Below are 26,266 nucleotides of genomic sequence, written 5' to 3'. Positions count from 1 at the left end.
TTTTTCTGGTAGGCTGCGTCTGTACAAGTTGTCAGGGGAAGCACTTGGTCAGTGCAGCTTCTGTTATACTGGAATCCTGCTTGTTCGTCTGGGATTGATTCCAGTATTTTTGGACTCAGTCTGTTGTAAAGGAGTCTCTCGAGCACTGAGCAGTGCGATTGGTCTATAGCTCTTTGGCTGGTCACTTGGTTTTCCGGACTTAAGCATTGTGATAATTGTTTGAGTTCTTCATTTTCTGTGGTATGGTCTCCATTGCCATTACGTTTGTATTAAACTCTGCAAGCCATTTTTCGGCATACTTCCCACACTGAAGAAGAAATTCTGGATGTATTCCATTCAATCCAGGGCCTTTCCTGCCGTGACGTTCTTCAGCGCATCTCTAATTTTGTTAACTGTAAACTTGGAACAATACTGATCCAAAGATGTGCTGTTAATCTGAATGGCACTCTTAAGGCAGGGTGTATGCGACCCGGGACAACCGGGAGATCCGGGAAAAACCCAGAAATTCTTTCATCCGGTAGAAAACCGGGAAAAACCAGGGAATTGTTTAGAATTCCGGGAATTTTTCATTGTTTTAGTTTTCGGTTAAATTTTTGTGGTTTTGACTGGTAAGAACCAATACTCTAACAAAGGATATTACTGTAACCCGCTACTGCAGCTACAAAACATGAACGAGAAGAAAGCAAAACGAAAATAAATCTTAAGTTGCGAAGGAAATGTGCCGTATACAACAATAAAACAGTGCTCATTCAAGCGTCTGCCAACAGTAAAGTGTGTCAAAGGTTTTAGGAAGACTATGCAATGCTTTATAACAACAAATTGTGTCCGATGAGTGTGATGTGACAACTGTTTAAATTAGATTCGTTTGAGCTGTTGCAGGGGAGCTCTTGAGCATGCGAAGTTGAGTCGCGTATGAGTAATACCTTCTCCCGCATCTGGCTACAGAAGTGTGGCTGGGCGCCACTACTTAATATTGCCCTGGTTCGGAAATATAGTAAATCTGGGGCTAATGCACAGAGCAGTCTGAGTTGAGGTGGGGAGTCTCCACGTGATCTGTGTTTACGTTCAGTGATTTTGTTGTTTCCTCTTTGTTTATTGCTCTCACGTTAAATTATAATAAAAGGGATTTTTTTAGCCGGGAGCTATCAAATGAATTAAATACATTCGCATAATTACGGAAGGCTAAAATATGTTGTTAGTTTCAGATTTTATTCCCACCTTTCTGACAGTCAAGCATTAATCGCCTTACAGAAAAATGAAGTAGAGAGATTTGGCTTAAAATTAATCTTGTCTGCGGAAGCTGTCAATTTATTTGAAACGAAGTGTTTAATTTCACATTATTGGCTTGTTTCAACTTTCGCTACATTTCAAGTGCACGTATGGCATTATGCCATAATAAAGAACAAAACATGAGATAATACAGTTCTGATACTCCAAGAAAATTTACATACGAATGTGCATTTTAAGCCAAATTATGCATTTTAGTATGGTTCACGAAGTTCCAACGATCTTGAAGTATCGTCTGATGTCTTGTTTCTTTTATAGCACATGTAAGATCTTTTAATGTTTTACACGTACGAACATACGAGCTTCCTGAGTCATCGTAGCTGCGCAAGCACGGTGACGCCTGTTATCTGGCACTCTCTTGCAACTGCCGAAACGAACCTATTTCTAACTGTTCGATGGAAAATATTGTGAATGGTGGTTTGAAAGGCGATACGTTCAAAGCAGATTTCCTTTTATGCAAGATGAACTATGTGCGAGAATGTATGATGAATTTCTTAAATCACAAAGAGTTTGACTCTTATTTAAAAATCAACTCTTTGAGGGCGACCATTTAGAAGAATTTCGAGCCCAGAAGATCAGACATTTACGTCGTTATTAAAAATTTTACTGGCACATTTGTGTGATGTATCTTAAAGTGTAACACGTGCAAAAAAGATCAACATTATATGTGGAAACTTAGCTTCTCTTCCAGCTTATTAATCTTAGAGACCAATATTATATGTGAATGCTATGTATATTAATTTAAATCATTAACTTTTATTATTTGTGTGTTCGCGCTACTGAAGAGTGATCTTCATATTAGCTTACTACATCGTGTGTCCTATGCTGCCATCAACTGGCAAGATCACGTGTCATGAGCTATGACTGTCTTACAAAAGCGCATCACAATCTCATTTCAATGTTTCGAAAAGTAACATGCGGTGTTTGGTGGAATCCCTTTGTAATACGAAAATATGCAGAGTACATATTGCTGCACATCAAAGGTCTTTCAAAAAGTGTTCCCCCCCCCCCCCCCTGAGTTTCGTCTTCTAAGGTGCTGGGAAATTCTACTCCAGTATATAAAACCATAAACATTCAAAGGATTGATGAGTTTTACTGTGCTGAGGAAGAGTATACTGTCACTTAACACGGAAACAGTGTATTTTCACCTGGAAGAAAGTGTATTTTTAACCGGGATATCTGGGAAAAATCCAGGAATTTTATTTTTCCTTGTCCACATATACACCCTGTAAGGGCCATAAGTTCACAGTGTTTTGTTCTTGTATGGTTTTTGTCCCATGGAACTCTAGATGTAGCCCGTATGTGAGCTGCAATCCTATTTGCAGAAATGTATGTAGAGCTATGATGTAATTTATTGGCTCTGCCCAGTTTTCAGAGGAGAGACCAGGCATTTTTACTAGATGTTTTGAAATGTAATGACTATGGTTTCGACTGATTTCTCTCACCGAGCATCGTCTGGGCTGTGCAGCAGGTCATGTGCAATCTCAGGGTCTCCCTCTCAAGGAATCTGTGATACTTGCTTTCACACTTTTTGTCCCAGCCTGTTACATATTTTTGTGGAAACCCCTTGGGACAGTGGCTAATGCTGCACTTTTAACAGCATCTATTTATCCTCCGTAGTTACTGGATGTTAGGTGGATCCATCCCAAACATTTTCCAGTTTCTCCACATAGATATTCCGCTTTTATGTTCTGAAATTCCACCTTGGGCATTGTATGGATGTAATTAGTGGTATGGTAGTTCTAATTTAAATCAGGACTGGACTGTTTTGGCTGTGATGGAATTCTGTTAAATCAGGGTGTATACGACCCGGGACAACGGGGAAAAACCCCGGAATTTTTTCATCTGGGAGAAAACCTGGAAAAACCCGGAAATTTTTCTGTATTCCGGGAATTTTTCATTGTTTTAGCTTTCAGTTAAATTTTTGTAGTTTTGATTGCAGAATTGATTCTCTATCAAAGAATGTTATTGTATCCTGCTACTGGAGAATGATACTGCAGCAATAAAATATAAATGAGAGGGACAAAAATAAAACTTTTGTGGCAAACGAAATGTGCAATTTACAACAACGAAACACGATGCACGCACAAGCGTCTGCAAATAGCAAAAATATGTCAAAGGCCGTAGGGCGCAGACTGTAATTCTTCGTAACAATAAACTGCTTGCTATGAGTATGACGTCACAACTGTTCACATTAGGTTCATTTGACCAGTTGCCAGTGGTCTGTTGCACATGTGCATGTGACTCGCGTATAAGCAGTACCTTCTCCCGCTTCCCGGTACTTGAAGTTTGGCTGTTGCCTGTATCGGTAGTAGCAGCAAGCAGCCAGATGCAAACGAGAAAAATTTTTCTCGCGCGCCCTAGCTGCCAGATTCGCACTTGCACAGAGTTGTCTGAGTTGTAGTGGGGAGGGGGCTAGTCTCCACGTGACCCGTGTTTACGTTAAGTGATTTTGCTGCTTCTCTTCATGTACAGCTCCCACGTCAAATGAAAACAAAACGGATTTCTGTGGCCGGGAGCTATAAAGTGAATTAAAATACATTCACATAATTACAGAGGACAAAAATATATTATTAATTTCAGTTTTCCAATTTTATTTTATTTCCAAGTTAGTAGCAGTCAAGCATTAATCGCCTTGCAGAACAGTGAAGTTATTTTTGCAAGTTTGCTAAAGAAATTTGGCTTTATTAATCTTTCCGCTGAGGCAGTCATTTTATTTGAAACGAAGTGTTCCATTCTACAGTATTGGCTAGTTCCAACTGTTCGCTGAATTTCAAGTGCACGTTATCGTCTTCTGCCATGTATGGCATTATGCCATAATAGAGAACCAAAAATAAGATCATAAAGTACTGGTACTCCAAGAAAATTTACATCCCAAAAACCACTCTGAAAAGCTTAATATCAGATGGGACCTACTTCATTTTGAATCTGGAAAAAGCCAATTTGCGCTTCAAGCTGAATTATGCATTGTAGTATGGTTTACGAAATTCCGATGCTCTTTGGAGTATTCTCTGATGCCCTGTTTCTTTTATTGTGTAATGTAAGCTCTCTTAGTGCTTTATACACACGAACATGCGGGCTTCCTACACCACTGTAATTGCACACGCACAATAATGCCTGTTTTCTGGCGCTCTCTGGCAACTGGTAAATCGAACCTATTTCTAACAGTCTCCGGATAGTATTGCGAACGGTGGTTAGAAAAGCGTTACTTTCAAAGTAAATTTCTTTTTACGCAAGATGAATTATGTTACATGTGAGAAAGTGGGATGGATTTCTAAATCACAGCGTGTTCGAAACTGAACTTTTTCAGTACCAGCCACGTACAAGAATTTCGAGCTGAGACATTTATGTCATAATTTTAAATTTACTGGCACATTTGTGTGATGTATCTTAAAGTATATCACATGCAAAAAAGATCGATATTAGATGTGAAAGCTTAGCTTCTGTTGTAGAGTGTTAATCTTAGAGACCAATATTATATGTGAAAGCTTAGGTTTTCTTGTAGATATACGGTACTGTGTACATTAATGTAAACCGTTAACTTATCTTCTTGTGTGTTCACATGTAACCAGTGATCTTGCTATTGGCTGACTATAACGCGTGTCCTATGCTCTGAATAGCTGCTGTCATTGGCTGGCGAGATCTTGTGGGTTGAGATATGACTCGCTTACAAACGGACATTGCAACCTCGGTTTCAACGCTCCGGAAACTAATGCGCTGTGTTTGGTGCAATTTGAATTTATACTTTCGTAATACAAAAATATGCAGTGTATATGTTGCTGCAAATCAAAGGTCTTTCCAAAACTTCTCTCCTTTTTTATTAAAAGTCTCTCCAAAACTTCTCTGCCCTGTCTTTTCTTTTTTTTTTCTGGGAAGTTCTACGCGATTGTATAAAACGTTAACCATTCAAAGGATTCATAAGTTTTACAGTCCCGAGGGAAAATCTAGGGAAAAGCTACTGTCACTTAGCACAGAAAAAGTGTATTTTCGCCCAGGAAAAAGCATATTTTTAAACAGGATATCCGGGAATTTTTTTTCCTTGTCCCCGTATACACCCTGTAATACACATCTTGTAGTACTCAGTGTGTTTGGTTTTTGCGAGTCATCGAAAAGCAGAGATATGGGTTGTATTCCTTTCTCCAAGCTACTGGTTGGACTGTTGCTTGGGGCTTTGGACCAAAAACTAAGATCAGGTTGTTGTTGTATGTCCAGTCAATAAGAGCCTCGCCATTTCCATCAGCTGTTCTGCATTTCCACTGGGGTTGGTGGCTATTAAAATCCACACACATGTGGCTTGGTGTGGTAGGTAGGACAGTACTTCTTGAGGCCAGGTAGTGTTTGGTGCTTTGTGCATATTACTCACCGACATTTTCCTATTTATACGACGACTTCGTGTATGTCCTGTACTGTTTCTGAGTACAGGTGGGCATTTTCAGTTGCAGATCGAACATATGTTGCCATGCCATAGGCATGATGATATGTTGAGCTAATTAGATTGTAACCTGGCATTTTGCCACTCCTTTTAAATTGATTTTCATCTTCAGTTCCTGAACTGCAACTGGATTGATGTCGTCATCACATAAAGACTTACATAATACTTGGTAACTGATTCCTTTTATGTTATCTGGAAGATCATGACGATAGATCCAAGGGGCCTCATCTGTGGTCTCTGAGAAGGGCCTTTTCAATAGTCAGGTGTGTTGGTGTGTCTAATACCAGTGATAGTTGATGTACAATCAGCCAGGAGATGAAGATCAAGGATTGTTCAGCTATCAGACAAAGTCCTTCATCTGATGGCGAAAACACACATGTGTGTGCACACAAATTAATACGTGCACATCTTGCACACACATGGCCACATGGCACACTGAAGGCCAATTTTGCGTGTATGCATGATCTGTTAAGTTCTCACCATCGATCGAGTGTCTGTATGATTGCAGAAACTTTCAAAACATTCCCAAAACAATTGGCCAATAAATTGCAAATGAGGAAGTTGCGTGCGAAGCTGGTTCCCAAGCTTTTGATGAACTCCAGAAGAATCACAGTCTGACTGTTGTGACTGAACTTCTCAAACACGTGGGATTTGAACTTTACTTCTTGGACAGTGTCATTATTGGGACGAAACATTGTGTTTAGAGTATGGCCCACAAACAAAACATTAAAACTGCGAACACCTCAGGGTCCCCAAAACCAAAAAAAGTAAGAATGAGCAAGTCAGAAGTCATTTTCAACACTAAAGGTCTGGTCCACAGAGAGTTCGTTCCTTGAGACCAAATCATGAGTGCTACCTACTATATTAATGTACTGGAAAAACTGCAAAAAAGAGTAACCTTAGTGAGATAGGAGACGACCAATATCTGGGAGCTCTACCATGACAACACTCCAAACCACACGTCTGTGAGCACCTGGCAGAGCACAACTTGACAACAGTGCTACAGCCGCCCCCCCCCCCCCCCCCCCCCCCCCCCCCCCCCCCCCCCCCCCCCCCCCCCGCCCATACAGTCCGGATGTGACTCCAACTGACTTTTTTCTCTTCCCAAGGATCAAAACTGGACTGAAGGGATTCGGTTTTGGGTCGGTTGAAGCTGTTCAAGGCACTGTGACAAGGCTCCTTGATGAGGTCCCCGGTGAAGTCTTCCAGGACTCACATTGTGCATGACAGAGCCACTGGAAGTGTGTGGATGCCCAAGTAAATTACTTTGAAGAATGTTAAACTTTTCTAATGATTAAAAAAATTGCACTACTTTTTGGACACACCTCCTGTTGTAGTCATAGGCCATTATGTTTCTGCATTTGCCGAAGTGTACAATTTTACATATCTGAACCTTCAAAGTAAGTTGTCAGTCTTTGCACCACTTTTAAATCTTATCAAGAAATGGCTAAATACTTGTTCAATCTTTTTTAGGTGGTTATTAATTGTAGTTGACTGTATCATCATGTCATCAGCAGAAATTCTGACATTGCTGTTAATATTGACTACTGGGTCCTTGATGTACAAGGTGAACAGGAGAATCCAAATGCTCCTCCCTGGGGCACACACAAAGTCACTGCTACATCTGTCAGCGACTCTCCATTTGAGATAACATGCTGCTTCCTGTTTACCAAGAAATCCTCAACCCAGTCACAAACTTTGTTTGTTGTCCGGTATTATCAGAGTTTCGTTTATAAGTTTTAGTGTGGTGCATAGTCAGATGCTTTTTGAAAGTCAAGAAATACTGCAGCCACCAGATTTCTTTGATGCATGTCTTTCAGGATGTCATATGAGAAAACTTAAGTTAAGTTTTGTATGACCTATGTTTATGAATCCATTATGGTTGGTATGGAGGAGCTCATTCTGTTGGAGGTACCTGATTGCATTCAGAATGTTTCAAGATTATACAGCGTGTGTGTGTGTGTGTGTGTGTGTGTGTGTGTGTGTGTGTGTGTGTGTGTGTGTGTGTGAATAATATCTGACAGGGGCTTTGTGGATCACTTCAATCCAGCATTTTGTACAGTTCTTTAAATGGTCACTGTCGTTTGATAACTGATTCTTGTACAGTAGGCCCTAATTATGGAAACTCTCATGTCCACTTTGCTGCATCTTCACTTGTTCTCTTTAGGACTCCTCTGCACATCAAGTTAACAATTTGATGAAGAATTATATTCAGCTCTAAGCACACTGGAAGGTTTGTAATTTCATTATGATATAATGGAATTTATTTTCAGCTAAGCATTTTTATCATGTGCTTTGAATATAATGATGATTTACCATGTGGTTAAGATACTGAACACACTTTCAGCAGGACAGCAGTTCAGATTCCTGCCCAGCCATCCAGTTTTAGGCTTTCTGTGGTGTCCTGAAATCATTTCACACAAATAAAAGGATAGTTTCTTTGAAAGAGAGACAACTGTATTTTTTTTTTTTTTTCTGTGTCCTTCCCCAATCTGAGTTTTTGATATGTCTCTAATAATCTTCATATCACTGAACACTAAACCCTTATCTTCATTCCTTCCTTTCTTCAAAGAGATGAATTAATTTTTAAGTTAGTGATTCTGAGGTAAACAGAGTGTACTCTAATCTAAGCTGCACCTGAAAAATGAGACTCGAAATCAAGAAAAAAAATTTCCCGAATCTAAGCCGCACCTGAAATTTGAGACTCGAAATTCAAGGGGAGAGAAAAGTTTCAGGCCACACCTCCAAATCAAAACAAAGTTGGTCCATTGTAATTGTTGTTGTTGTTGTTGTGGTCTTCAGTCCTGAGACTGGTTTGATGCAGCTCTCCATGCTACTCTATCATGTGCAAGCTTCTTCATCTCCCAGTACCTACTGCAACCTACATCCTTCTGAATCTGCTTAGTGTATTCATCTCTTGGTCTCCCTCCGATTTTTACCCTCCACGCTGCCCTCCAAAACTAAATTGGTGATCCCTTGATGCCTCAACCCATGTCCTACCAACCGATCCCTTCTTCTAGTCAAGTTGTGCCACAAACTTCTCTTCTCCCCAATCCTATTCAATACTTCCTCATTAGTTATGTGATCTACCCATCTAATCTTCAGCATTCTTCTGTAACACCACATTTCAAAAGCTTCTATTCTCTTCTTGTCCAAACTATTTACCGTCCATGTTTCACTTTCATACAGGGCTACACTCCATACAAATACTTTCAGAAATGACTTCCTGACACGTAAATCTATACTCGATGTCAACAAATTTCTCTTCTTCAGAAACGCTTTTCTTGCCATTGCCAGTCTACATTTTATATCCTCTCTACTTCGACCATCATCAGTTATTTTGCTTCCAAATAGCAAAATTCCTTTACTACTTTAAGTGTCTCATTTCCTAATCTAATTCCCTCAGCGTCACCCGACTTAATTCGACTACATTCCATTATCCTCATTTTGCTTTTGTTGATGTTCATCTTATACCCTCCTTTCAAGACACCATCCATTCCGTTCAACTGCTCTTTCAAGTCCTTTGCTGTCTCTGACAGAATTACAATGTCATCAGTGAACCTTAAAGTTTTTATTTCTTCTCCATGAATTTTAATACCTACTCCGAATTTTGATTTTGTTTCCTTTATTGCTTGCTCAATATACAGATTGAATAACATTGGGGAGAGGCTACAACCCTGTCTTACTCCCTTCCCAACCACTGCTTCCCTTTCATGTCCCTCGACTCTTATAACTGCCATCTGGTTTCTGTACAAATTGTAAATAGCCTTTCGCTCCCTGTATTTTACCCCTGCCACCTTTAGAATTTGAAAGAGAGTATTCCAGTCAACATTGTCTAAAGCTTTCTCTAAGTCTACAAAAGCTAGAAACGTAGGTTTGCCTTTCCTTAATCTTTCTTCTAAGATAAGTCGTAAGGTCAGTATTGCCTCACGTGTTCCAGTGTTTCTACGGAATCCAAACTGATCTTCCCCGAGGTTGGCTTCTACTAGTTTTTCCATTCGTCTGTAAAGAATTCGTGTTAGTATTTTGCAGCTGTGGCTTATTAAACTGATTGTTCGGTAATTCTCACATCTGTCAACACCTGCTTTCTTTGGGATTGGAATTATTATATTCTTCTTGAAGTCTGAGGGTATTTCGCCTGTTTCATACATCTTGCTCACCAGATGGTAGAGTTTTGTCAGGACTGGCTCTCCCAAGGCCGTCAGTAGTTCCAATGGAATGTTGTCTACTCCGGGGGCCTTGTTTCAACTCAGGTCTTTCAGTGCTCTGTCAAACTCTTCACGCAGTATCGTATCTCCCATTTCATCTTCATCTACATCCTCTTCCATTTCCATAATATTGTCCTCAAGTACATCACCCTTGTATAGACCCTCTATATACTCCTTCCACCTTTCTGCCTTCCCTTCTTTGCTTAGAACTGGGTTTCCATCTGAGCTCTTGATGTTCATACAAGTGGTTCTCTTATCTCCAAAGGTCTCTTTAATTTTCCTGTAGGCAGTATCTATCTTACCCCTAGTGAGATAAGCCTCTACATCCTTACATTTGTCCTCTATCCATCCCTGCTTAGCCATTTTGCACTTCCTGTCGATCTCATTTTTGAGACGTTTATATCTCTTTTTGCCTGCTTCATTTACTGCATTTTTATATTTTCTCCTTTCATCAATTAAATTCAATATTTCTTCTGTTACCCAAGGATTTCTACTAGCCTTCGTCTTTTTACCTACTTGATCCTCTGCTGCCTTCACTACTTCATCCCTCAAAGCTACCCATTCTTCTTCTACTGTATTTCTTTCCCCCATTCCTGTCAATTGTTCCCTTATGCTCTCCCTGAAACTCTGAACAACCTCTGGTTCTTTCAGTTTATCCAGGTCCCATCTCCTTAAATTCCCACCTTTTTGCAGTTTCTTCAGTTTTAATCTACAGGTCATAACCAATAGATTGTGGTCAGAGTCCACATCTGCCCCTGGAAATGTCTTACAATTTAAAACCTGGTTCCTAAATCGCTGTCTTGCCATTATACCATTATATAATCTATCTGATACCTTTTAGAATCTCCAGGGTTCTTCCATGTATACAACCTTCTATCATGATTCTTAAACCAAGTGTTAGCTATGATTAAGTTGTGCTCTGTGCAAAATTCTACCAGGCGGCTTCCTCTTTCATTTCTTAGCCCCAGTCCATATTCACCTACTACGTTTCCTTCTCTCCCTTTTCCTACACTCGAATTCCAGTCACCCATGACTATTAAATTTTCGTCTCCCTTCACTATCTGAATAATTTCTTTTATTTCATCATACATTTCTTCAATTTCTTCGTCATCTGCAGAGCTAGTTGGCATATAAACTTGTACTACTGTAGTAGGTGTGGGCTTCGTATCTATCTTGGCCACAATAATGCGTTCACTAAGCTGTTTGTAGTAGCTTACCCGCGTTCCTATTTTCCTATTCATTATTAAACCTACTCCTGCATTACCCCTATTTGACTTTGTGTTTATAACCCTGTAGTCACCTGACCAGAAGTCTTGTTCCTCCTGCCACCGAACTTCACTAATTCCCACTGTATCTAACTTTAACCTATCCATTTCCCTTTTCAAATTTTCTAACCTACCTGCCCGATTAAGGGACCTGACATTCCACGCTCCGATCCGTAGAACGCCAGTTTTCTTTCTCCTGATAACGACATCCTCTTGAGTAGTCCCCGCCCAGAGATCCGAATGGGGGACTATTTTACCTCCGGAATATTTTACCCAAGAGGACGCCATCATCATTTAATCATACAGTAAAGCTGCATGCCCTCGGGAAAAATTACAGCCGTAGTTTCCCCTTGCTTTCAGCCGTTCGCAGTACCAGCACAGCAAGGCCGTTTTGGTTATTGTTACAAGGCCAGATCAGTCAATCATCCAGACTGTTGCCCTTGCAACTACTGAAAAGGCTGCTGCCCCTCTTCAGGAACCACACGTTTGTCTCGCCTCTCAACAGATACCCCTCCGTTATGGTTGTACCTACGGTATGGCTATCTGTATCACTGAGGCACGCAAGCCTCCCCACCAACGGCAAGGTCCATGGTTCATGTAATATGAGAGACAATTTAGGTCGAATGAATGACAATACAGCTACAGTAGGTTCGAGTCGTAAGCTTAGCAGTTAAGCTTTACTAGGTAGCCATTGCTATGCGTCACGCGCTCCGTCCGTATTTATATGGGTACCTTTCCTTTTTCACGTGCTTCGTCTGGTTTGAATTGATTGCTTATTTTGCTTTGATATGGTAAGTGCCGTTCCCTTTGTTATAGGTGTTTACGTCACTCTAAGCTGAAAATGCATTACTGTACTGTGTCATGAGTTGTTTGTCGCATTCTGATAATGAGTGTTTACGGCCTGTACTCGCCCGCGACATGGCTTGTTTTTGTGCGCGCTACTGCCGCTTACAATAAAAAAAAGAGAGGAATCGATTCATAGCAAAACAATGGCAAGACACTCTATTTGTTGTTACTTACACTGCTGCTTTCTTTGATAATGATCAACAGGAACCAAATAAGAGACTGCTTTTGATAGAAGGCGTTCTGAACGAGAGTTTAGCGAAAATGTTTCTCCATTTGAAAATCTTTGCAGACGCCTCTTTAGTACATTATTCTGCACAGAAATTAGAGTCATCTTAGATTTAAAAATCGAGTCAATTGCCGTGCTTCATTTCTGACTGTATCATTGTTAGGCATAAGAATAATACGAATATAAACATGACATGATATGTATATTCTTCCGCGTTTGCTGTTGTCTCACCCTAGTTTCGTAGTTTATTAAGGAGACAGGATTTAAATGAGATAGCAGCAAACACGAAAGAATACACGGCAAAATGTTTATATTCGTATTATTATTATGACGAAGAGAATACTGTATGTGATTCACAATTCATAAAAGTTCCTATTAGCACCCATCTCTTCTCACAGGTAGGAAAGAATTCAGAACGTTGGGTGGGCCATATTGACAAAACATCCCAGTCTTGCCAGTCGGATTTTCATAGTACATTGAAATGCTGCTACATTCGAAGATGAACAATACAGAATTTGTATTTACTTCGTGGATAATGTATAGAATGCAGTGGGTCGAAACTGGGGCGGAGAAGAAGGTTCGTCTTACCCCCCCCCCCTCCCTCCGCGACGTGGAGGTTTTGGCGCTAGTATTTATCTTTGTGCCGGCAAAGCATGCCTATGCAGCGCTACATATAATCGACGGCGGAAGTCAGTTGTGTATATAGAGAGAGAGAGAGAGAGAGGGAGAGAGAGAGAGAGAGAGAGAGAGAGAAGGAAACATTCCATGTGGGAAAAAATATATCTAAAAACAAAGATGATGTGACTTACCAAACGAAAGCGCTGGCACGTCGATAGACACACAAACATACACACAAAATTCTAGCTTTCGCAACCAACAGTTGCCTCGTCAGGAAAGAGGGAAGGAGAGGGAAAGATGAAAGGATTTGGGTTTTAAGGGAGAGGGTAAGGAGTCATTCCAATCCCGGGAGCGGAAAGACTTACCTTAGGGGGAAAAAAGGACAGGTATACACTCGCGCGCGCGCGCACACACACACACACACATATATATATATATATATATATATATATATATATATATATATATATATATATATATATCCACACATATACAGACACAAGCAGACATATACAGAGGCAAAGAGTTTGGGCAGAGATGTCAGTCGAGGCAGAAGTGCAGAGGCAAAGATCTTGTTGAATGACAGGTGAGGTATGAGTGGTGGCAACTTGAAATTAGCGGAGATTGAGGCCTGGTGGGTAACGGGAAGAGAGGATATATTGAAGAGCAAGTTCCCATCTCTGGAGTTCGGATAGGTTGGTGTTAGTGGGAAGTATGCAGATAACCCGGGCGGTGTAACACTGTGCCAAGATGTGCTGGCCGTGCACCAAGGCATGTTTAGCCACGGGGTGATCCTCATTACCAACAAACACTGTCTGCCTGTGTCCATTCATGCGAATGGACAGTTTGTTGCTGGTCATTCCCACATAGAATGCATCACAGTGTAGGCAGGTCAGTTGGTAAATCACGTGGGTGCTTTCACACGTGGCTCTGCCTTTGATCGTGTACACCTTCCGGGTTACAGGACTGGAGTAGGTGGTGGTGGGAGGGTGCATGGGACAGGTTTTACACCGGGGGCGGTTACAAGGGTAGGAGCCAGAGGGTAGGGAAGGTGGTTTGGGGATTTCATAGGGATGAACTAAGAGGTTACGAAGGTTAGGTGGACGGCGGAAAGACACTCTTGGTGGAGTGGGGAGGATTTCATGAAGGATGGATCTCATTTCAGGGCAGGATTTGAGGAAGTCGTATCCCTGCTGGAGAGCCACATCCAGAGTCTGATCCAGTCCCGGAAAGTATCCTGTCACAAGTGGGGCACTTTTGTGGTTCTTCTGTGGGAGGTTCTGGGTTTGAGAGGATGAGGAAGTGGCTCTGGTTATTTGCTTCTGTACCAGGTCGGGAGGGTAGTTGCGGGATGCGAAAGCTGTTGTCAGGTTGTTGGTGTAATGGTTCAGGGATTCAGGACTGGACCAGATTCGTTTGCCACGAAGACCTACAACTCCTGTGGTTCCATCAGATTCACCTGGTCCTACTCCAAATCCCATGCCACTTTCCTTGATGTTGACCTCCACCTGTCCAATGGCCAGCTTCACACGTCCGTCCACATCAAACCCACCAACAAGCAACAGTACCTCCATTATGACAGCTGCCACCCATTCCACATCAAACGGTCCCTTCCCTACAGCCTAGGTCGAGCTTGGAAATTCCTTCGTCGTAAAATTCGGCCGCCTGCGCCTTCAACCACGTGGTTACCTTTTCTTGAAGCTGTGTGTCGTCATCAGAACGCTGCATAGCCAATCACTTCTTCATTGCTGGGAATAAGTGGAAGTCGCTCGTTGCCAGGTCGGGACTGTACGGCGGATGAGGAAACAACTCCCACTTAAAAGATTCGAGAACTTCACTAGTGGCATTTGCCGTGTGAGCCCGGGCGTTGTTGTGAATCAGCAAGATCTTTGAGCCCAACTTTCCCCTGCGCTTGTTTTGTATTGCTCTCCTGAGGTTGTGCAGAGTTTGGCAATACCTTTGAGAGTTTATTGTAGTGCCTCTTTCCAGGAAATCCACAAAAATCACCCCTTTTCTGTCCCAATAGACAGTCGCCATCACCTTCCTTGCCAACATTGTCTGCATGCATTTCTTGGGTTTTTGGGGGGAATTTGTGTGTCCCCACTGCATTGACTGCAATTTTGTCTCGCAGTTCACATGCTTAACCCATGTTTCGTCACCAGTAACGATGCGGTCAAGTAATGAGTCGCCATCTTTCTCGTAAGCGTCCAAAAACATTAACGCTGCAGCCATTAGCTGATTTTTGTGAATCCCTGTCAAGATTTTTGGTATCCATCTTGCACAAAACTTGTGGTAACCAAGCTTTTCGGTAATGATTTCGTGCAACAAACTTCGTGAAATTTGTGGGAAACTCATAGAGAGTTCCGTTATTGTGAAATTACGGTTTTCACGGACCGCGGCATTGACTTTTTTGACAAGTTCGGCAGTCACTATGCTGGGTCTTCCACTTCGCTCTTCGTTGTGAACATTAGTTCGGCCATTTTTAAATTTTATGACCCATTGACGCACTCCACCTTCAGTGATTATGTTGTCCCCATACACTTCACAAAGCTGCTGATAGATTTCTATCGATGTACAGTTTTTTGCAGTCAGAAACCTTATTACAGCACGCACTTCACACTTCGTGGCATTTTCAATTAACACTGACATTTCAAACTGTCACAGTAACTCAACGGAGTACAGCACGAACCTCTCACTAGCACGGCAGGATGCCAACTGAGTGACGGAATGCCATGACACCAAGATGGCCGCGCTTGCCCCGGCCCTAATGGACACAAACGAAAACATAATGTACTTTGTGGATAGCCCTCGTAGTATGTAGTGTAGCCTCCATGGATGGCAGTGCAGGCACTAAATCTGGCAAGCAGTTGATCATAAAGGTTACATACTGTCTTGGGATGTATTATTCCACATGTGCTTGATATGTTTGCATAGGTTTGCAAGAATAGTGGTTGGATGAGTTATGAGAGTCACTTTTCGTCCTGTCGTTACACAAAGATCCTCGATTGGAGACAAGCCTGTTGATCGTGCTGGCCAGGAAAGCTGCTGCACATCTCCCAGAGCATATTGTGTTTCACGGGCAGTGTGGGGGGCGAGCATTATCCTCTTGGAATAGCAGATCACCTTCCTGTTGTAAGAACAGCAGAACAACTGGCCAAACAACATTCTGCCCATATTGAGCATTCGTGAGCACTCTTTCTGCAAACAGCATAAGCGAGAAAAAATTTTAGCATCTCACATCCCAGATAATATGGCCTGGGGTGGACTAGTGTGTCATAGATGAATGTGCTGTTCTCTACAGCACTCACCAGATCTACATCATACGCTTGAACGACTGTCACTTGCATGCAGGCACGATCTGTTTTTGTCAATGAAAACCACAGAGCACCATTCCGTTGTCCAGGTGATTTTTTGATGGCAACACAGGTCATGCAGGCCAGTGTTGTGGTGTGTGCGGAAGATGGGCTAGAAGTGTGCAGGCCTGTAGACCCATTGCTAACAACCAGTGTGCAACAATTCATGTTGACACTTCTGAGGTCTCATTTGCTCTTATTTGTGCTGTGAAAGCTGTATGATCTGTCACTGCTGCTCTTACCATACAATAGGCTGGGCAGGCATAAGTGCTGCACGGGCATCCAGAATTTCGTCTAAAAGTGTGGGAATGCTCAGTTGTGCTCTGTTGCCAGCATTGAAGACTACTGGTATGGCACTTCCATCTCCAAAATGACCAACCCACCACTGCCGTTTGACCCCTCTCAGATCTGCTACATTGGCTGTTGTAAACACAAGTAAGTCACCATGGCAAAGTGCCTGCTTGCTCCACATGTCTACCGACATTTGACTGAACCTTGTGTCCATTGGAATTCCCACGTAAAGGTTGGACACTGATGGCACTCTGATAACTATGCCAGTGCAGTATCTGCTGGCAGATGATGCTGAAATCATTATCAGTATATCTGACACCACTTAGGTGGCATAATCTGTCATTAGATCAAAATTGACATCATCTAATTTTTTTCAGTGGTGTATTAAACATTCAAATGATTTGATCAAAACCTAGTAAAGGATTTTGTAGGGCAATGATTTTGAAACCCAATATTCACTATTCTGCAATCCCCTTGTTTATCACTAAGTATTTAATTTCTTCTTGATGTGGTTAGTGTGGTATCTTCATTACTTTGTTTCTTTTATTTGCAGGTTCCTAGAACATTAGAAATAGGATTCATACCTGGAAAGTTCGCAAAAGGCCAGTACCCAGGGCTTTTTCTTTTTACGGGTCCTGCTCGCATGATGCGGCCCGTGATCAATTTGTCAACAAACACATTGGAATTGATTGGGACACTGGAGCAAGTTTATCTTGATATATGTGTCAGACCTGAGGAAGCATATCCTGGTGTAAGTTGACTTTGACATCCTGCTTTTAAGAGTAGTGAAAATGTATAACATCAAAAGTAAGCTAATGCTTTGCAGATTTGCTGCTATGCAACAAAGATTTTGTTTTCCTGTGATGGCTTGTTACAGTATTTCTAATTTACTCTTCTTTGTGATCTGTGTGTTTCAAAGTATTAAAACTGTGTTGTGATGTGCTGTATTGAGTGAACAGATTCTAAAGACCGGTTTAAGACGTATTGGTATTAGATGGTACTGGAGACAAAATTTCAGATGGAAAAATTTGTGATGGTCCATGACCAAACTCCAAAAAAACATGTATCGCCAAGAATTTATAAGCAGAATCATTCTACAGATCAGCTGGGTTTCTAAATTACATTGTTTCAATTTACAAATAATAACTAATATTCCAGAATGAGAGTTTCACTCTGCAGCAGAGTGTGTGCTGATATTAAACTTCCTGGCAGATTAAAACTGTGTGCCAGACCAAGACTCGAACTCGGGACCTTTGCTTTTCGCGGGCAAGTACTCTAATAACTAATAACTAATATTCATTGCTATCAACACAACCACTGTGCCAGCCTGAGAACTTCTTATTTCAATCAGTTTGCTTTACATTTCTAAATGAAAAATACAAAATTTCCTGCTACAAAAAGATGGACAGTTGGCAGCAAAATTAGTATATTTCTACAAGCAGCTGGTAATATTCCTTTCTGAAAATACTGTTTTATCAGATGATTTTTTTTCCAGATTCATCATTTGTAAAATACAGGATCATCTTACATTCACAGACTAAATGATTGCTGCTTAGTTCAATGCCTTTACTTTGTGTAACAGATTAATATAGGTGCTATCTTACGTTTACAGATGAAACTTTGGCAATTGAGATCGCATGCAGAATTATTTTGAAGAATTTGGAAGGGGAACAGAGACATCAGCTTGGGTGGGAACTAGAACAATTATGGGGAGGAGAGTGGTGCGTGGGTAGCAAATTTCGTCATTCCACCAACCATGAGAATGTATACCATTTGCGTTTGCTTTTTATGAACATCCATCATTTTTAAACTTCAGTTTGCCTGAACTCCTTTGTAGTTGGAATTGAACTGACGATTTGACAAATACTCGACATGGTATAAATTTCTGCAGGTGACAGTAAAAGTCAAGATAGAGGCCATAGCTTACTGAAGTGTTTCACGCAGCAGTGTTATCAGCTCTTGCCGTGAGTACAATGGGACAAAAGGGGGTGTATCAGCTGCTGGTTCAATGCAGCCAAGGAGAGAGCAGTGGGCCAATGACATGTCTGGAAGCAAGAGATGAAGGTACATTGTCACATTCTTACCAACTTGCGAATTCTGTTTTGTGTTAGAAGAAAACAGGTGTGTTCCAGGTCCCACCTTAACCTCCACTTTGGAAATAGCAACATATTCGAAAGAAACAACCAAATATTTGTGGCACCTAAGATTATAAATTAAATCCATTTATAGTGGGAAGAATCATCCAAATATTTGTGACAAAACCTTACCCAGCAAATAGTCAATAAAATTGTCTGTCTTGACTGCTAATTTATATCTTTATTTCTTCAGAGCAGATCTCAACACGTTCTGGCCACAGCCAACATCAGTATCTGTAAGATAAACAGAACAAATGAGAAGTCATATTTCTACAGTAATTAAAAAAAATACATTCTATAGAAACAAAGTGAAGACATAACACATAAAGAAAAACCTCTATACACTGTATCTTGCCAGTTCTTATGTACGCTAGTTCCATGATTAGTGCTTTTCAGTGATGCAGCCTGCCTTAAATAACAATCTGGAGTCATTAGGTGGCACTAAAATCGGTAGGACTTGTCATAGTTAAATTCTATTTAACGTCTGCAACTTTAAGTATACAGTCATTTTATAAAAGTAATCTATAAAAATTGGAATTGTTATGCTAAAATTCAAAACATCATCTACAATCTATAAAAATAATGAATAGGACTTTTCATGTTAAAAGTTAAAATTTTGCATCACATTTTAAGCATGAAGTCATTTTATAAAAATTAATATGTAACAATTAAAATTGGGTTAATAAAAACATTTTAACTTATAGCTATGATATTATACAAGGCTTAATGTAACTTTACATGTACTGTAAGGCATGTAAAGCTATATTTCAGCTTCTTTTTATTCTCTTAAGTTGAGGATATGAAACATTAACGACTTGATATCAAAATACATAGCAAAGCATTGACATATTAACATAGAGAGAACTGTAGGCTTTGGTACCTTCACGATCTCATGGCTGTTTCGCTTCTTTGTGGTGCTGACGTTGCAAATATGGCCACCTAATGGCCACAGATTGTTATTTAGGGCAGGCTGCCTCACTGAACAGCACTAGTTATGGTACAAGTATACATATACAGTGTGTCGAGTTTTTAAAATGTGGTTTTTTCATTTCTATACCAGAAGGTGTGTAATTATTGTAGAAATATTACTCCTCCTTTGTTCTGTTTATTTGACAGATTCTGATGATGGCTGTGGCCAAGACACTTTTAAACAAAGATGCTGCGACTTACCAAGCGGGAAAGTGCTGGTAGATAGACACAATAAAAAACACACATGTTTGTGTTTGTGTTTGTGTTTGTGTGTGTGTGTTTGTGTTGTTGTTTGTTTGTGTTTTTTTTATTGTCTCTATCTACCAGCGCTTCCCCGCTTGATAAGTCACAGCATCTTTATTTTTTTAATATATTTTTCCCATGTGGAATGTTTCTATATATAAAAACTAGTGATCAAGACGGACGATTTTACTGATAAGTGATAATGCTTACCGACTTGAACAATGATTTTATCTCATTCATAGACTTGCCCAGGGAGCTTAGAATGGTATATAGCAAAGAACAACACGAACCTATTAAAAATTCTTGGTGGTATGACCTCGCTACTTCAAGTAATGGATGCTTTTGTGAATAGACCTTTTAAGGCTCACCTGCAACAACTTAACATTGAGTGGCTTCTTCAAGGATACTTATGAGAGTACAGAATTTTGCATAATTAAATTTGGGAATTTTCCTTTTAACTCAGAAATGCAAATTTTTCTGTACCCTCATAAAATATAAATGAGTAATCGTGTCATTTATTCATTCTATAATAGTGTGCAAGTCCACAGTTTGCATATGGTATTATGTATTAGTACATATATGTTTGAGTTGTAGTATTAGTCTGTCTGAGGTATTCCTTGGGTAGCCATGCGGCAGATGCCTTTACATCACAACAGTTACATCAAGGCGCTTATAACACAATGTGGATGCTGAATGGGGCTCTGGAGAAGGCAATGTCAAACTTCATCAACAATTTCTATCAAAAAGTTTCTGAAGAATGTCACTGAGTGCATGTTGTATAAATTCACACAATAAATGTACACTTCTTACTGAATCTAGTGGACATTCATTGGAAACCTGTCATGGGGTGATCCTGGAATTAGATACTAATCTGAGTGAATTGAAACTCAAAATACAAGAAGAAAGTGACTACAAAGAATTTTGTTACAGGAATTTAAGATGTGATTCCATCAAGAATTGATACAAGAATTATTATGCTTTTATGTCTGGATTTCAATCCTGTCACAGATTTATTAAGACTGAAGAGTATTTTGTTAATTGTAGAAGATAGTTAAAGAGTGAAAACATCATCATTGCATATGTAAGTGCTTTCGGACAGCGAACAAGAATAGACAACTCCATGGATTAAAAGAAACTGAAGACTTTGTGATAAAACCTAATGAAAAGTGTAACTGAATATTGGTCTTTACATTGCATCCAAAATGATTTAAGAGGCTTTATTGATATTAATACTGAAAAATTGTGATTACATCGTGTTTTTTAGGTGTATATAATATTTACCTCCTGTATTAACGAACAATAATTGGAAGTAATACAAATGTTTGTTTACAGCATTAAGAAGTTAAGTGCCACATAATTTAACTGAAAATAATTTTTCAGTATTTATTACAGTCTACAAAGAAGAAATAGTACTGAATTTTCTTGATGATAGAATTCAACAACTTGTCTGGGAAATAAACAAGAAGAATATGATATCATTGCACATTACCTAACAACATGTATAGATTGGCAGCTTGCAAGCTACAATAAAAACTACTCCAACATGACGCAGTCAGCCTGTACTGTTCGCAGTCAATGTAGCAATTGGCACAGGGGCAGGAAACAGCAGCAGATGAGGTGCAGCTGCCAATTTGCAAACGATATATCAACAGTGTCTGCTATATTAAAATCTGATTGGTTATTTTCTTTTAAGATACAATACACTGTGAAGTGATGTCTTAATTGCAATTGATTTTGTCACTTAATAGAGTGAAGTAGTTACATGTGCTATTTACGATACCAATTTATCAAAGTAAGTTTGATTTCAAAATAAAACTAGTTGAGGAAATTTAATTCATTATCGAAAGATAAAACTAAATAACATTTTATTAGTTAGTTTATAATAACAGTTTTTGTCAGTTTATTTTAGTGCTTACTAGAAGATTAACAATGGCTCTCATAGGGAAAAATATTGCTTTAGAAACAATAATGCAGCTGTGATTGCAGAGCAGTCAACAGATTTAACATGAGCACTTTCATGGCAGTCTTTACACAAGGATGACAAATTTTCTCAAATGGACGAGAGATTTTCTCAGTTGATGACAGATGTTCTCAGATAGACAACAGGTTTTCTAATATCGATCAAACATTTAGTGAAATAAGTTCTCAGTTAAATGAAAGGATTGACAGTCTGCAGAGTACTGTATACTTTGGAGTAAACAAGGTATGAGATTTAAAACTAGGCACAAGCATTTTGATGATTATTTAGCTTTACTAAAAGATAAGTTTGACAACAGTATTGAACATTGTAGTATTGTTTCGATACAGGATGTTCAAGTAAATGAAGAAGAAGTAATAAACACAGAAAGTATTTTAGAATGTAATAGAGTTAAGAAAGTAGAAACTATTACATTACATATCAATGAAATGGAGCATCAGTTAGAGATATTCAGAGAACTTATTGTCATCTGTAATTACTAGGAGTGTGCCAGTTATCATTAACTAATGTTGAGATACTTCGGAGAGTGGAAAGCATCCCCACTGGCATACATGTATGTAATATACACACTTATAGAGACTAGAATTACTGCTGGATGTGATGCTCCAATGCTGACAATAAGTATTAAATAATTTAATGTAGAATTACTGAGCATTTGTAAAGAATGTGACAATTATTTTGAAAAGTCGTAGCAAGTAACCAGTGTGCCCAGTTTCAAAATTTAAGTACTGAAGTATACATTGAAATGACTTTAGAACATATTTCTTTTGGAAGTTTCATAGATACAGTTGTCTATATTACTTTTGGAAGTTTGATGGGTACAATTGTCTTATTAACTATTGGGGACTGCTACATGAAGAGAAGTGTTTAGATGAACTTCATAGTGGGAAGGAATATAAGTTACTAGTAGTCGGTTTGTGTGTGTGTGTGTGTGTGTGTGTGGGGGGGGGGGGGGGGGGGACAGATCTTTGTGCCCTGGCTAGGAGACACCATCACTTAGGGTGTGTTGTTATGATGGGCTGAATGATGCGAAGATCAATGAGGAACTGGGACACAACTATTTTGGTTAGAGTTTGTTCAAATAGGAGAGTCCACCAGAAATGGTAATTCGATTAGAATCTACTAATAATTAAAATGCTTGAGGAAAAGGAAAATTCTTGAAGTATTCCACTGTGAGAGGCATGCAGTGGTTTAATAATGCCATCCCAGAACAAGTTAAGATTAAGAATATTATCTAAATCAATGAATATATCTACCCAAGAACAGTTTATAAATGAAGATTTTATGGCATATAAATTAGCATATTTTTGTAATGGATTTTGTATACTTAATTTATTAAATGATAAAATTGGGTTAGGGTTTATACCATTTTACGTTGAATTGTAGTAATATTAATTGGTATGTGTTTGTGTGAAGAAATTTTGTACTATTTTGAATTTGCTATATGCTTTTTTTTTAGGGGGGGGAGGGGAGGGGAGGGGATCAGTAATGTAGTTTACTTCAGGTAGTTAATTTCTTACTCTCACTTACACCCTGAATTTCTGATTAAGCAAGATATGTTAATAGTTAATCAGCCGTTTTTAAAGTCTAGTCCACATAAGTCACTCAATTGAAGAGTACAAATGGGGCAGTGAGAACCATAAGGGTCTAAAACACACCATCATAAATTCTGAGACTTCAGCATGAGTGCATGCTTATGACATTGGTTGATCTTATGGTAAACTTTCTTTAGCTGTATCTGTATGCCCACACAGTATATATGAGTATTCATTGAAAGATGTGTCACTAATCTTTTTGATATTCATTTCCATATGGGCGCAAAGCACAAAGCATAATTTTGTTGCTCTGTGCTGCTCAATTGTTATGTAGGGTTGGCAACATAATTTAGTGGATACATCACATATGCAGTAGTAGTACTTCATAATTGGAGGTATATTTCAGTGTTATCTGAACCTCATGCCACAGAATGTGCTTAATGAAAATGATGATAAAAAAGACTATGAAGTGTTGGAATAGGTCATAATTGTGTGTGTGGTGCATGTTGTATCTGTTCTTTATATTCTGATTCTAATTTCACATTAACAATAAACTTTACAACTCTCTAAAGAAGCTATGTTAATAAATATAATCCTAAATATTAATTAATATTTCATAGCATAAACTGGGTACATTATTATTTCATAGGAATTATAGGATATTAGAAAACTAATCAGACCTATACGAAGTTGATTTTCACAGTCATTTATTTTTCTCGAAACTTTATGTATGTGATTTGGGCCTGTATTGTTCTTAGTGCCTCAAATAGTTTATGGTCTAATTTATTATGATTTTACCACAATTAATGAATTCAGGGATAGATTATATGAATCACACTCAAGTAAATTCTGTACAAAGCATTTTCGTATCTATCTTGGGAACACCAGTATGCTATATGGCCCTTCACCATAGGCCAATTGACTATTGGATTGCAATGTACAGATATGATAGTTACTTCAAAATGGACCTAATTGCAATATTTTTCTTCAAGATTTAATTCTGGCATTAACTTTACTCAGTCCTTCTTTACAAGTGCACAGAAAAGCATGACGTTTCATTTGGCATTGCGCCGCGACATTTTTTGGTTGGTACAGCTCCCCGAGTTCAATAGAATCATACTGTTAGTGCTGTTTAACCTTCACTATTTGTTCATGATGTGAAGGATGTCTACAGGTCCAGTGGCTGTTTGCACAAAAAGAGAGAGCCTAGCAGTCTATTGTCACAATGCTTTAAAATGTATGGGAATGACAGAAGAGAGGGATGAATTTGCATAAACAACAGGTGCTACATATTTGCTATGAAATGACATTACAATACCATACAGAAAGAGTTTAAAGATTTAGTTGACAATGAAAGAGTAAAAAATTATGACGATCGCCAGACAATATTTGTTATTCTGTACATTAGAAAGCACTTTGTGTTACATTTGCAGGGCTGGAGTGGGTGAAGAAATTGGTGATACCAAATAGTAAAATTTTTGAAGTCATACACATTAATCCATTTTCGTTGCAGCAGTTTTTAAGACCTACAGCAGAAAGCAAAAGAAAAAGCTGCTCTACAGAAGGAAAATGAAAACTGCACACTACAATAAATTTATAAAAGAACACATTACAAAAACTGCAATAAAAAAAGGAAATCAAACAATGGAAAATCCAGTATGGAATATGACAATATTATGAAAAGCACCGAAAGATCTGAGTTGAAACAAGGCTCCTGGAGTAGACAACATTCCATTAGAACTACTGATAGCCTTGGGAAATCCAGCCATGACAGAACTCTACCATCTGGTGAACAAGATGTATGAAACAGACGAAATACCCTCAGACTTCAAGAAGAATATAATAATTCCACTCCCAAAGAAATCAGGTGTTGACAGGTGTGAAAAATTACTGAACTGTCAGTTTAATAAGTCATGGCTCCAGGATACTAACACTAGTTCTTTACAGACGAATGGAAAAACTGGTTAGAAACCGATATAGGAGAAGATCAGTTTGGATTCCTTAGAAATTTTTGAACACATGAGACAATATTGACCCTATGACTTATCTTAGAAGAGAGATTAAGCAAAGGCAAACCTACATTCTAGCATTAGAGAAAGCTTTTGGCAATGTTGACTGTAATATTCTCTTTCAAATTCTGAAGGTGGCACGGGTCAAATACAGGGAACGAATCTCTATTTACAATTTGTATAGAAACCAGATGGCAGTTATAAGAGTCGAGGGACATGAAAGGGAAGCAGTGGTTTGGAAGGGAGTAAGACAGGGTTGTAGCCTCTCCCCAATGTTATTCAATCTGTATATTGAGCAAGCAGTAAAGGAAACAAAATCAAAATTCGGAGTAGGTATTAAAATCCATGGAGAAGAAATAAAAACTTTAAGGTTCACTGATGACATTGTAATTCTGTCAGAGGACCTGGAAGAGCAGTTGAATGGAATGGACAGCGTTTTGAACGTAGGATATTATTTGAACATTAACGAAAACATAACAAGGATAATGGAATGCATTCGAATTAAATCGGGTGATGCTGAGGGAATTAGATTAGGAGATGAGTTTTGCTATTTGGGGAGCAAAATAACTGATGATGGTCGATGTAGGGAGAATATAAAATGTAGACTGGCAATGGCAAGAAAAGCATTACTGAAGAAGAGAAATTTTTTAACATCGATTATAGATTTAAATGTCAGGAAGTCGTTTCTGAAAGTATGTATGTGGAGTGTAGCCATGTATGGAAGTGAAACATGAATGATAAATAGTTTAGACAAGAAGAGAATAGAAGCTTTCAAAATGTGGTACTACAGAAGAATGCTGAAGATTAGATGGGTAGCTCAAGTAACCAATGAGGAGGTATTAAATAGAATTGGGGAGAAGAGGAATTTGGG

The 26,266-nt window shown here is 39.2% G+C and overlaps 1 protein-coding gene across 2 annotated transcripts in view; it reads left to right on the top strand.

Moving 5' to 3' along the window:
• LOC124776198 (DNA-directed RNA polymerase I subunit RPA2) overlaps nucleotides 1-26,266 on the top strand; it is a 237,911-nt gene that overhangs the window by 96,384 nt on the left and 115,261 nt on the right. For both annotated transcript variants that reach the window (XM_047251028.1, XM_047251029.1), the window contains one exon: nucleotides 17,080-17,277. In XM_047251028.1, coding sequence (XP_047106984.1) covers nucleotides 17,080-17,277 — 198 coding nt within the window. The remainder of the gene's footprint in view (nucleotides 1-17,079; nucleotides 17,278-26,266) is intronic.

The sequence above is a fragment of the Schistocerca piceifrons genome, chromosome 2, assembly GCF_021461385.2.
Source record: "Schistocerca piceifrons isolate TAMUIC-IGC-003096 chromosome 2, iqSchPice1.1, whole genome shotgun sequence".
NCBI lineage: Eukaryota > Metazoa > Arthropoda > Insecta > Orthoptera > Acrididae > Schistocerca > Schistocerca piceifrons.
The sequence above is the reverse complement of the archived record's forward strand: the minus strand, read 5'-3'. Positions and strand labels throughout refer to the sequence as shown.